Consider the following 12390-nt stretch of genomic DNA (forward strand, 5'->3'; position numbering starts at 1 on the left):
AAGCTGGATCTATTTCAGGGGCATGTACCTTGCTCTGCAGTGGAGGTGTTTTCTCTCACTCTGAACATGGAGTGCATTTCTTTTCATGGTGGGATTGATTTTGATCCAGAACATCTCTGCCACTGTTTTGATACAATTGAATGAACGCATTTCTAATAGAATCAGCGTACTTTTTTGTATACTTGATACACTCAGAAATGGTCCCATATGGAAGTTAATGTTTCTATATTTGCTAACTGTTTCCTTTTCTCTGGCCACTGTAGCAATCATTTTTAGAAGAGACAAATTTTTACTAGCTGCTGTGTTTGTGTGGTGAGGGTATAATTAGGATAGTGTATTTCCATAATGACATGGTTAAGAAGGACTAGGTCTCTCTTTTGTAGGGGATTCTGGATAGATCATAACTGTTTGGTTTGGCAGGGATGTCTCTTGAATCATTTATATGTTAATGAATGCAGAAGAAGGCACTGAATTTCCATTTCCTTTCTCTGTAAACTACAAGCTGTTTCATGTCTCCTGAACTGTTTTCTTTCTTGCCTGTGTGGTGATAGCTGCTGTGTATGTGCACGAGTGAGGCCAAAGCAGCCTCCTCACACATTCACACAGCACAAAAATTGCCTTGGGGTCACAAAGCTGGAAGTTAAACTGCCTAAACCCTGCTTGCAATTTACAAATTATTGTAGCTAAGTTAATAGCCAAACTGTACTGGGGCAGTTCTAAATTGTTGAGTGGAAGTGATCGCTAGGTTCACAGCTTGAGTGATTTGAGTGTCCTTGTGGCACAAATTCTGACAGGTTTGTTTCACTGCAGTCATCTCTGGGTAATGGTAAAATCTTCCACATTACTCTGTTGCCAGTGACAATGTAGAATCAGCACTTAGGTATGGATTCTCTCAACATTTCTGCAGAAGTTTATCCTTCCTAGTTCAGGAGTTAATTTCTTTCTCATTTTGGTTTTCTCAGGTTCTCGAAGCCGGCACCAATGTTCTTGGATGATTCCTTCAGGAAATGGGCACGTATCAGGGACTTTGTACCCCCCTTTGGAATTAAAGGACAAGGTATGAGAAAACTGTAGCTGATGGATAAGAAGGAGGTTCTGCAGATGCTTGCCCCGTTTTCTTTTCTGTTTTGAAAACTCAGGTGGTCCTTTGGGCTCAGTTTATTTCCCCTGTTTGAGAGAATTATTGTATATGTAGTTCTCAGAAATGCAGAAGGGTTTTTACAGCTGGACTGTGGACCTTGGAGGCTGGCCTTATGGAAGATGGTTTAGTACATGTGGAGAGTCAGTGCAACGATGGCAATTTAGACCAATGACTGCATTCTTGAAGAAGCATTTTGATATTGGCTGCCAGAGAACCTTGTAGCAGCTTTGTTGACAGCAGCAGAGAGTTCAAACTGGTTTGAAGTACCTTTAAGTCAGTAATTCTACAAAGAACAGGAAAGATGCCTTGGGCTTGACCACTGATACAAATCTTCATTTTCTTCTCATAGAATTTTATAGTTGGGCTACTTATTTACTTACATAACAAGTAAGAAAAGTATGTTCAGATGCTTTGATGATTATTTTAATATGCCTTGTCCTCCAGCTGGAGCGAGGCAGCAGGGGCTGTGTCTCAGGTGTGATGTGGGAAAGCAGGAGTGGTGGCTGGTGGATGAGATGGGAGCCAGTAGCCCACCCAGATGATGATCTGTTTTGGGGTGACAAGCTCCTACCTGTCCCACGTACTGTCACAGCATCTCTGTCCAAGTGGTGGTGGAGCAGAAGGCTTGTGCTCTCTGCAGTGATTTGCTGTGGACTGTCTGACGTCCTGTGTATTTAAGAACTTTTTGTGGCACTGCATCATCTTGGAAGATTACAGATAATCTTGTAGGTTAATTTATTTAAATTAATTTAAATACCTGGTGGAGAAAGAACTGCAGCCCCAGAAAGCTTGGTTCTGTGTCTCTCCCTAGAAGCAGGTGTGGTAGTTGTCAGAACAATCTCTGATCAAGTCAAAGGCTCTACTGACAAATTGCTTTTGGCTTGCATCAGTTCCCTTCTTTGTTTTGTCCATTCCTTGTCCACTCAGTCTTTTGCAGCTCAATAGGATGCTAATTACTGTCCTCTAAATCAGCCAGCAGAGTTTGCAGCAGAGAACTAACAGTGGCAGCACAAGTGGGAGGCTGCTGTGGCCACAGGAGGGCTCGTCCCCTTCTAACCAGCACACAAGGTGTACAAAGCTAGGGCAAGGTGCCTGGCCAGGGTGGAGGTGGGGTTTGCAGGTTACGTGTGATGTCAGCTGGACCTAATAAAAATCATTCCATTAAACTGAATCCAAATGGAGGAATTCACCAAAAAAGAATGACAGAATGGCTCTGGCAGCCTTCTCTCTGGGTTTGTTGCCAGATTGTATCACCACTGCAATGTTATGTAAATCTGGTGTTTTATATTGGATTTCCTCAGTTAAAAAGAGAAATGAGAAATTGCCATTATTTAAATGGCTGTGAGCTGAAGCCATGGGACAGAAACTGTTGAATAGGTTATTTTTTTAACACCCTCCTGGGACTGAATTTTGTGCCAAATTTCACTCCGGAGCAAGTTCTGTGTGTGGGAGGGTTGAATTATAAATCTGTGTAGCCCCGGATTTCTAATGGCCGTGCTGACAGGCTGTGAGTTCTAGCGATTCGAATGGCGCCCTTTCATGTTACACATCACTTGGAATTCTCGCATCAGTCTTTTCTGGCTGTCCCATGGGATGCATTTGGGCTCAGACGACTGATTGGATGATGGGATCAGCACCTCATTAGGGCTTTCAGTCAGGGCAGTCTAATGATATCCAAATAAACCATCCAGGCAGGCAGCGTGGGGCTCAGTGATGTGCTGGTGCAAGGTGAAGACTCTCAGAGCTGGGATGTGCACAGGAAAAGGAGTGTCATCTCATAGTCAGGGTGGCTGTGTTGAGGGAGATGGGGCAGGAGCTCTGCTCTGTGTTAGGCAGCCCCACGACACTGTCAGCTGGGATTTCCGACATGCATCACACTGGGAAAGGTGGTTGGTGTTTGTAGACACTGACTGCAGCTGAGATGGTAATGGCAAGACCTTGCTGAGAACTATGGTGAATATCACCTGCTGGTTTTAAGTCACTGTGATCTATTCCAAGTGCAAAAAATGGCTTTTTGTTTTTTTTAAGTCCTTTTGGGTTTGCATTTTTTGTGTGTGAAATATGGCTACAGGATTGAGTTTACTTTCAGTAATGCTGCATGTTCCAAGCAATTTCATGAAATTAATCTGTGGTAGCTTGGAAGTGCTACAGTTATGAAATCAAGGTATTCTTGGTAGCTTGGAAGCTAATCAATCCACCATTTTTGCTTTCTCTTGTTCAAGTTTCTATTCTTACCTAAGTTTTGCTTTGTCTCTGAAAAAAAGCTGAAGTCCTTTTTTATCCATCACTTTGTGTTTACTGGTCCAAGAAAGGACAGTTCCAAGATTGCAAGAATGAGTCTTGCAATATTTAGGGGAAAGCAGCTTTTGAGGAGTATTGTCTACAGGACTGCACTAATTTGGAATAACACGTCTCTATAAATTACATGTAAAATAGTAGAAATGGTTCAGAATTTTTCAGAGCAGGACTACTGCTCTTTAAAGGTTATCATATCAAGGAGATGGCAGTATGCTGATCATTTTGACAACAGTCCGTCAGAGATTTTAATTTTCTTCAATGAGAATCTGATTGTAAAGACAGTTCTTCTATCTCCAGACGGTTAAAAGTACTCAGTACAGTGTTTAACAGTGAAAGATTAACAGTGTTTCTTTGTGAAAGATTTCTCACTCCTTCACTCCAGTGGTTATTTTCTGATTTGGCCATTAGCCCAGGCAAGGAGGTTTTATGGGCAGAGTGCTCCATTCTTGGCAAGACCATTTGTGTGCAGAAGCCCTGAAGGCGAATATGGTCCTGAATATGAAAGTTTTTAGACTTTCCCCTGAATGCTGCTGGTTGTGAAATGGACTGTTGTGATAGGAATACTGCACAACCTGTGTGTGATAAGAAACTGCTGCTACTGTCAGTTAACAGCCTTAGTGATTACTTGCATGCTATGAAAGAGGCACAGAACAAGCAGGTGACAGCCTTGCTGCCTGCTTTGTGAGCAGGGCTTCCTGAGATGAGGTGTGTGGTACAGAGTCTTGTGCAAACTCTCTTTGAATAGTGGTTCTGAGGGTCCTCAGCTAGGTATTAGAAATAGATGAAGAAGAGCATAAGAGCAGTTGTTGTACCTTTTTCTTAACCTGTCTTAAATGGGCAGAGTTTTAGTATGTTTTGTAGTTCACTGCTCACCAAAGATCTGGACCAAGGACTGGTCCTAATTACTTGATCACAATGCCCAGCAACCTGGAACAAAAGCAGAGGTGAGAGTTGTCAGGAGTGTTGGAGCTAATCCAGCAGGTTGAAGATGTTGCATTCATCACAGATGTCTGTAGACCTTGTGGAAACTCTGGCTTCCTCTGTGTGCAGACAATAGGGGAAATAATAGGTATGAAGAGATGTGATTATGTTTTGACACCATAAATGGTCACTACCAGTATCTAGTTTGACCATTCATCATAACAGTGGACCTTGGTTTTGCCCAGTGACTTCTGCAGCTGGCTGGGAACCTATGAGATTATATTTCAGAATCTGGATCAAGATTTTCTAAATGAGGAGTGACCATGTTGACAAACAGGCCAGTGTCATGTTTGACTGCACTTACTTTTAAAAACTGAGATTGTCTGCCACATCAAACTTGTTGTCTCCTACTGTGGGATTTGACAGAGTCTGGGGCATGGGCCACTCTAAGTGCTTGGAAACGATGACTCCGTCTCTATTAATAAATAAAGCGGTTGTCCTGTGGTCGTGAACACTGTTGAGCTCATTGTTCAAACAGATTAACTCCCTGCCCCCCACAAAAATAGAGTGGCTATGTCCAGGCTTCCTATCAAGAAAGGTCACTGGCCTGTATTTGCCTGTGAATGCGTGAGAATTGTAGAGGAGGATGTTTGTTGGCCCTGGTGAGCACATCTGGGACTGTGCTAACACTTCAATAGTATGGACTCGAGTAGGACTGCAGGCCCATGCCCTGCTGCCAAGTTGTTTACTGTGTGTTTATAGCCAAAGTGAGGAACATGATGAAATTGGTCAACTCTCACAGTTGTCAAGATCAAACTGTAACAAGAAGTTGGAACTCTAAAAGCTTCAAATGTCAAGAGTTCCTGTGGGGGACAGCTCCAGTTGCTGCGCACCCTCCTGTGTCCCAGGCTATTGTTTTGGCATTAACTAGGATGTTGGAGTGCCTCCCATGTTTCACCATTTGTGAGGGTATAATTTGCTTGTAGGAATTCTTTCCCAGCACCCACCAAGTCAGTTGTTGCAACTTTTTTCAGTGAAGAGCAGGGAGACTGCAGCAGTCTTGGGCTCTTAAACAAGTCACATGGAGGGGTTTTTTTAATTCTAAATTGAAATTTCTTCTTTTGGATTTGCACCCTTTTCTAGCAGTGCTTTTATCAGTGTAATTATGGAGCTATGAATATGCCCATGCTGTCCACGTAGTTGCAGAGATTCTCTAGCATGTGCACTGCTCTCAGGGTTAAATTTGTCAATGGATAAGCAATGGAAAAATTGTTTATAGTGTTAGTAAGATTATTAATCCCAGAGGGCCTTCTCCCCAAATTTACCTCTGTAGCTAAAGCAAAAGGAAAGAGTTATTTGGAGAAGGGCAACAAACAAGACTGGGTAAATACCTGACTATTAATAGAATTTCTCAGTACATGTGGTTTGAAGAATATAAAAGGCTTTCATAAGAAAGAGTAGCTGGTATCTGGCATCCTCTCTGTGTAATGAGGATGGAAGAGTTGCTGCAGTTTTTTTGAACTTAAGTGAAAACATATGGCACAGCATACATAAACTAAACAGACGTGATCAATGTAATATTTCTTCCATGCATTTGTTCAGTAATTGTGTCACTGCTTAGCAGTAATTATAGGTCTTCACTTCCACCTTTGTTCCTGCTGAGTTGTTTTGAGCAGAGAGGCTGCTTTGTTGGCCCTGAATCAGTTTGTCTTTGAAGGTGATAGTTATTTCTTAGGGAGTGATTCTCTTGTCACCATTCAGAATTTCCCTTCCATCAAGACACTAGGAAGCAATTTCTTCCCCATGGTGTTAAGAGAATATTAAGAACATGTTTGAAATGTCACAGTTTTATCAAATGTAATATGAACTACTGGCCAGGAGACTTTGTATTTTCACTTGATAGTGGAGGGATGTCTGGAACTGGTAACACATTCAGTGACAAAGGAATTAAATCTTTGTCCAGACCACCAATGCTAATGGATGTATTGTGCAATGATTAACTGTTCTTGTACTTGGTTTTATTTGGATGTTTTCTTTTGTGTCAGTGCTCCTGGGAAAAGCCATGGTTCAGTGCTGCTCAGCAGTTGTTCAGTAGTCTCATGAGGCAGAGGTCATTCATCTCCAGTGAAAATGTTGAGTTTTCAGGCCTGCAAAAGTTGGCATTTCATGATGTTATTGCACAGCTTTTTCTTTTATATTGGCTTTCTTGGCATGAGCAGTACTTAATCTCTGAGAAAACATATTCAGTTGGACATGACAATTAAAATTTACAGCTGATTCAAGAAAAGAAAACATTAGAAAAGTAGGTCTTTTCTAACCTAATCTCTCTGTAGAGACTGGAGTACCACATGCAGACACCTTGCCTACATTTGACTAGGTCTGAATGAGGCATTTTATGCTTTAATTCTCCAACTTTATCCTCATTTTCTTAGTGATACTCACTTGTACAGATGATTTTCCTACCATAAGCATTCTTTTGCTCTTCATGTCTTATTCCTCTAACAGAAAAGTAGAAGCACAAGCAAGTATAGCCAGTAGTTCTGTTCAGAGTAGCTATTAACAAGACTGTTGTTTCTTCCTGAGTTGGAGGCACATTTCTGGACTAGATTCCACTAGAATTTTGCATTTTACCAAAATTGGTAATAGTTGCCATTATCACGTGGGAATATAGATATAAAAATGTTGATGTTTCCCCAGGGAATTTAGCTGATTTTATAGCCTGAAGAAATTAAATTAGTAGTTTGAAGGGGGAAAAAAGTTGAAAGTTTCAGAGGAGGTAGAGGGTTGACTTTTCATTACTGAATAAAACTTGTAAAGGGAAGTTATGTTGTAAATTTTGAAGTTAAATCCCTTCTCGTTCTTGAGCTCTCCTGATGAAAGTATAACAGTGCAGTCCCTTATTTCAATCAAAACCGATGCTTTGCTGTTGAGTGTTGCTAAGGAATAGTCCTGCTCCCATCTCACTGAGAAGGGAGATGCAAACCTTAAGTTTGCAGTTAATTGGATGGCTCCATATATTGGAGTTCTTCACAGAAATCTTGAATTGCAATGGAAACGTGGATATGTCATTATTCCTTTCTTCTGCCTCCTGAAGAGCAGATCTTCTCTGGCTGTTGTATTTTCAAGTGCCATTTATTAATGCTTCTGCAAGGGGCAGAAGAATTAGGAATCAGTGTAGTAGTTACTGAGTTTTTTGGTCTTGGAGATATTGCCTGACCACCTGTGAAGGGTCATCAAAAATTCAGAGCCCTATATAACAACTCTGTTTATTTTCCTGCTTGTATTTAACCAGCACACTCTGTATCTTTCAAGGACTGTTTTTATTTGGCGTGAATTTGCCTCTTTCTACAGACTTTATTGCTTCCTGTGCATTGAACTCAAGTTTAGATCAAAATTGTTAATGCATAGTTATTGCAAAATGTTACCCATTTTTTTGCATAATTGTTTTTTAAATTAATGTTCCAACTTTCCAAGCCCTGGGATTATGTTGGGAACTTAGCTTGTCTTCTAAAAAAACAAACTCTTTGTTGTGAAGAAAAGCTTAGAAAAAAAAATCCCCGAAGGCTCTAAAATGACGATGTAAATGAAGAGTCCAAATGTTATGTATTTTATTTATATCTTGTTATAAAAAAAGGCCTTAAGGGCTTTAATGGAGCTTACATTTAATGCATGCCAGGTTCTTCTAAAAATGCTAGGGAGGATACCATGCACATTCAGTCTTTTTTTATTTTTGTTTTGTGTCTAGGCAACAGTATATGCCTCTTGTCTTAATGTTGTTAAAAATCATCAATGGAGATCTTGCAAGGAGTGGCAGTTTAAAATCCTGTTGTTAGTAAAGTGTATTTCCAGTAATCCGCCTAAGTCTGGTACAGCTAGTGACCTCAGGAAACCACTCTCCTGTTATTTACACACAAGTTTTGATCTGGGGACAGATTCCTCAGCTTGTAGTTAGCTGGTTTTGAGAGCCAGTTCACATGTTTGCAATGTACTGCTAAATTCTGGAATTCTTCATAGGTGCTTTTTCCTGCATTGACCTCTTAAAGTTAAGTGATCAATAATAAAAAGAAGTTGTGCAGGGAATTTCAGACACATTGTGATACTTGTTATAACCACTGGATTCCCAGCTTCACAAAGGTACGAATAATAATGAGTGTCGACAGCTGGAAATGGTGTTTCTGGAAGAGAGAATAAAACATGTGATGAGACTTGGGTCTATGGCCTCGTGCTGGGCAAATCACAGAATGAGTCAGGTTGGAAGGGACCACACTGGGTCATCTGGTCCAACCTCCCTGCTCAAGCAGCTTCATCTCAAATCACATTGCACAGGATTGCATCCAGACGATTCTGGGATGTCCTCAGTGAGGGAGGTCCCACACCCTCTCTGGACAGCCTGTCCCAGTGCTCAGTCACCTGCACAGTGAAGAAGTTTTTTCTTATGTTCGAGTGGAACTTCCTGGGAATCGGTTTCTGCCTGTTTCCTCTTGTACCATTCCTTGGTACCACTGAGCAGAGCCCAGTTCATCCTCTGACACCTCCTTTCAGCAGAGACTGACAGACATTGATGAGATTCCCTCTCAGTTGTCTCTTCTCGAGGCTGAACAGGCCCAGCTCCCTCAGCGTTTCCTCATAAGAGAGATGCTCCAGTCCCTTCACCATCTTTGTTGCCCTCCACTGGACTCGGTCCAGGAGTTCCACATTTTCTGTCCTGAGGAGCCCAGAACTGGACACAGAACTCCAGGTGCCACCTTACTAGGGTTGAGTAGAAGAATCACCTCCCTTGACCTACTGTAAAGATCATTCCTCAAAAGATGTAAAAATTTTGCTGTTAAAGGTCATTTCTCAGCTCCCATATGGAGCAAGACCTTAAGGTAAAAAAATGCTGAAGGAGGAATTTTATACAAAGCTGAACTTTTGGGGGGTGTATCGAAACAAGCGTCTGCACTGGCCTGTGCTAAGGACTTGTTTGTAAATACTGTGATTTGTTTAATCCATAGCATTGGTAGTGTTTAGTTTACTCTCCCCACAAAGCTGACACACACGTGGCATTCTGTTATCGTGGGACAGGGACCCATGTGCAGAGCCTCCTGGCAGGCTTCACAGAATGACAACCAACCTCACTCGAGTCAGTCCATTCCCAAAAGCTGGAGCTGATGCCCAGGGACCTGCAGAAGTGCTGGCTGGAGGGCTGGCAGCTGGGTGACCACCTGTGGAGATGGGCACTGGCCACAGCTCCCAGGGCAAGCGCACAGCCCTGCAGCAGCACGCTGTTCCTGACCCTGAGGCAGGGTGTTCACACACTCACTGCTGGCAGTAGGGACATGTAGGCTTCCTGGGGTTTGAGGAAAGTGGCTGGTACAGACAACTTGAAAAATTATGGCCTCTTGAAACTTGAAAAATTTGGCCACTTGAGAGTGCACAAACATCCCAATTTGCCTACTTTCAAGGCAGGCAAAAGGTAGACCCTGTGAGATGCCTTCAGAAAGCCCTGTGGACTGAAAAGGCCTCCCATCTTTTTTTGGTGATACAAGCAAGAAGTTTCTGCATTAGAAACAACAATTTTAAGTGTTGTTGACATTTACAGTGAAGGTCTCCTCCACTCCTTCACATAAATAACAGAGAAAAAGGCTAGAATTGAGACTTAGGCTGGTTCTCACTGTGTGGTCACTGTCTGCCTAATTTCTAACTATTTAGTTTTTCCAAATGTCTGAAAATTTCAGGGTCAACCTGAAGTCAAGATGTACTTGGGTTCAGAGAAATCGTGCAGTACCGAGCTGGCTTTTGAATCTTCTGATATTATAAGGCAAAGTTGATAGAATATGTCAAGATAACTCAGGATTCTTAGATAAATGTAGTCAGCTCCTCCTCTAGATGGGAGAAAAATGTGCAGAGGCTTCTTGCTTTGTTTTTATAGTAAGAGTGCATGCATAGTGGTTGATAGATGAATGGGTTAAATAATCTCCCACTCTCCCCAATGATCTAAATTGTCCATGACAAGAAAAAAAAATACAATAAACAGGCTATGGCTGCAGGAAACTGCAGTAGATTGCTTGCCCTCCTGATGTGTTCATCTAGACAACTTGGCCTTTCTTTTGTCCTTGCAAAACTTCTTTCACTCCTTGACTTCCAGGCAGCAGCTGTGCACAAATCCTGTTACTTAAACCAGGAAGGAATTTTTCTTTGTAGTATTTGTTAGGTGTACTTGCACCGTTATTATCCCTCAGTACATAGGTGTGTAAGGCAGAGTGTGCTCATCACCCCTTCAGTTTCTTACCTTGGAGAGAGCATCTCATCAATTAACTTTACAAAATGCACCTGATTTCCTGGTGCCAAATTTTCTTTACTCACAGCCTGGAGGTAGCCCTGCTTTGTGTCGTGCAGGTCACTGATATCTGTGATCATAGTCTTTGCTTGCCCCAGCTATATTAAAAGATCCTGCCAGTGACTCCTTACTGTTCCTTACTGCTTGTCCAAGGTTGCAGATCAGCCACAGCAGCATCTGGTGATCCTTCAAACCTCTCCCCAGGAAAATACAGTAAGTACAGAAACTCCTGGAGAAGGCTTTGTCTTTCCATCCTAGGGCCAGTGTCAAGGTGCAAGTGCAGATGCTCACGTGAGCAACAGTGTTGTACAGCTCCAGCTCAACCAGAAATATCTACTGCCTGTCCCCTGCCCCAGCCATTAGCTTTTCCTGGCTTGTAGCTCCTGCTCCTAGCTTCCAAGAAGAGGGCTAGACCAGTTGAACCTGGTGCCACCTTCATTCCAGCTGTGGGTGAACCCTTGACAGCAAAGTACTTTGTGTTTTATTGAATGAGCTTCATTCAGCAGTTTTGAATAGTAACACTGAGATTTGTGCAACTTCCAAACCTTTTGGATGCCATGTATTGTTGGACTGCTGAAGAGCTATCTCCTGCTTGTCTGTTCATAATCTGTACTGAATGCTCAAAATTGTTGTTTCTTTTGTTTGGGAAGCACCTCCATTCCAAATGCTGCCATATCCACTCCTAAAGAAGTTTTATTTCATTCCTGAGCATTCACTAAAGCATTGCTAATTATCTGGCAAGATGAGTAAACCAGAATAATTTGAGTGCATCACTCAATTGTATTCTTTTGATGCTCTTTCTAAAATAGTCCATCGGATGGTCTCCAAGTAGTGCAGGGTGTAACTTGTGGGTGGTAGAGCAAACCTGGCACAACAAAAGCTTGGTAGATGGGAGGTTGGAGCCCTTGACATGCAATCCTTTGATCTCTTCTTTGGGAACGTGGGAAAACAACATCAGTAAAGTATGCTGTTCAGAAAAAGCCAAGGTGTGAAGCAGGCCAAGGAGAGGACTGCGGCATGGTGCCATTAGAGGTCACAGCAACCTACTGCTGTTACAGCAGATTTAAAGAAATAGCATTCAGAAGAAATTCTTCAGATGAAGAAAAATTAAACAACACCACTATTTTGTTATCAAAGTTGCTTTTACCCTTATAAATTGCCTCGTCCCATACTCAACTCTAAACTACAATGTTCTGAAAGTAATCACACTCCCCAGCTTGTAATGGTTGGCAGGTGCTGTCACTGCTGGCATGTCAAAAATTTCCCCAAATCTCAAAGTAATTGTCAGAGTTGCTGTTTATCACCTTTGTGTGTCTGGCCAGCTTGTTGTCACATTCAAAGTTCTTTGGCACTTGGGCTGCCTTGAGCTCCTGTGTTTATCCCACACATTTGTCCTGTTGCTGCTGAGGAAGGATGCAGTGGAGAAGAACAGAATTCTTTATGTGAAAGGGTCTCCCCTAACTGTGCCTATTGCAGTGATCAGTGTTTGTCAGGAAAGCTGTTTAAATTTGAGGTGGAAAATCACTTGTTGTCAGTTTTCTTAATGTTTCTGTACCATTTTTAGTCTTTTGTAAAGAAATGAGACTTATTTGTTCATTTTGACTGGTGTTTCCTAAGAACTTCTGAACAAGTTGACTCATATATTTAAGGTTATTAGAGTTATTTGCAATCTCCCAAGCAAAGATGGAAGGGGACTAAATGTTCACAATTT

At 42.0% G+C, this 12390-nt stretch overlaps 1 protein-coding gene across 19 annotated transcripts in view; it reads left to right on the forward strand.

The window, feature by feature from the left end:
• ST3GAL3 (ST3 beta-galactoside alpha-2,3-sialyltransferase 3) overlaps positions 1-12390 on the forward strand; it is a 182491-nt gene that overhangs the window by 110422 nt on the left and 59679 nt on the right. For all 19 annotated transcript variants that reach the window (XM_086902321.1, XM_086902320.1, XM_086902319.1 and 16 more), the window contains one exon: positions 963-1057. In XM_086902321.1, the coding sequence (XP_086758447.1) occupies positions 963-1057 (95 nt within the window). The remainder of the gene's footprint in view (positions 1-962; positions 1058-12390) is intronic.

Source organism: Cyanistes caeruleus, chromosome 9 (assembly GCF_971803275.1).
Source record: "Cyanistes caeruleus chromosome 9, bCyaCae1.hap1.1, whole genome shotgun sequence".
NCBI lineage: Eukaryota > Metazoa > Chordata > Aves > Passeriformes > Paridae > Cyanistes > Cyanistes caeruleus.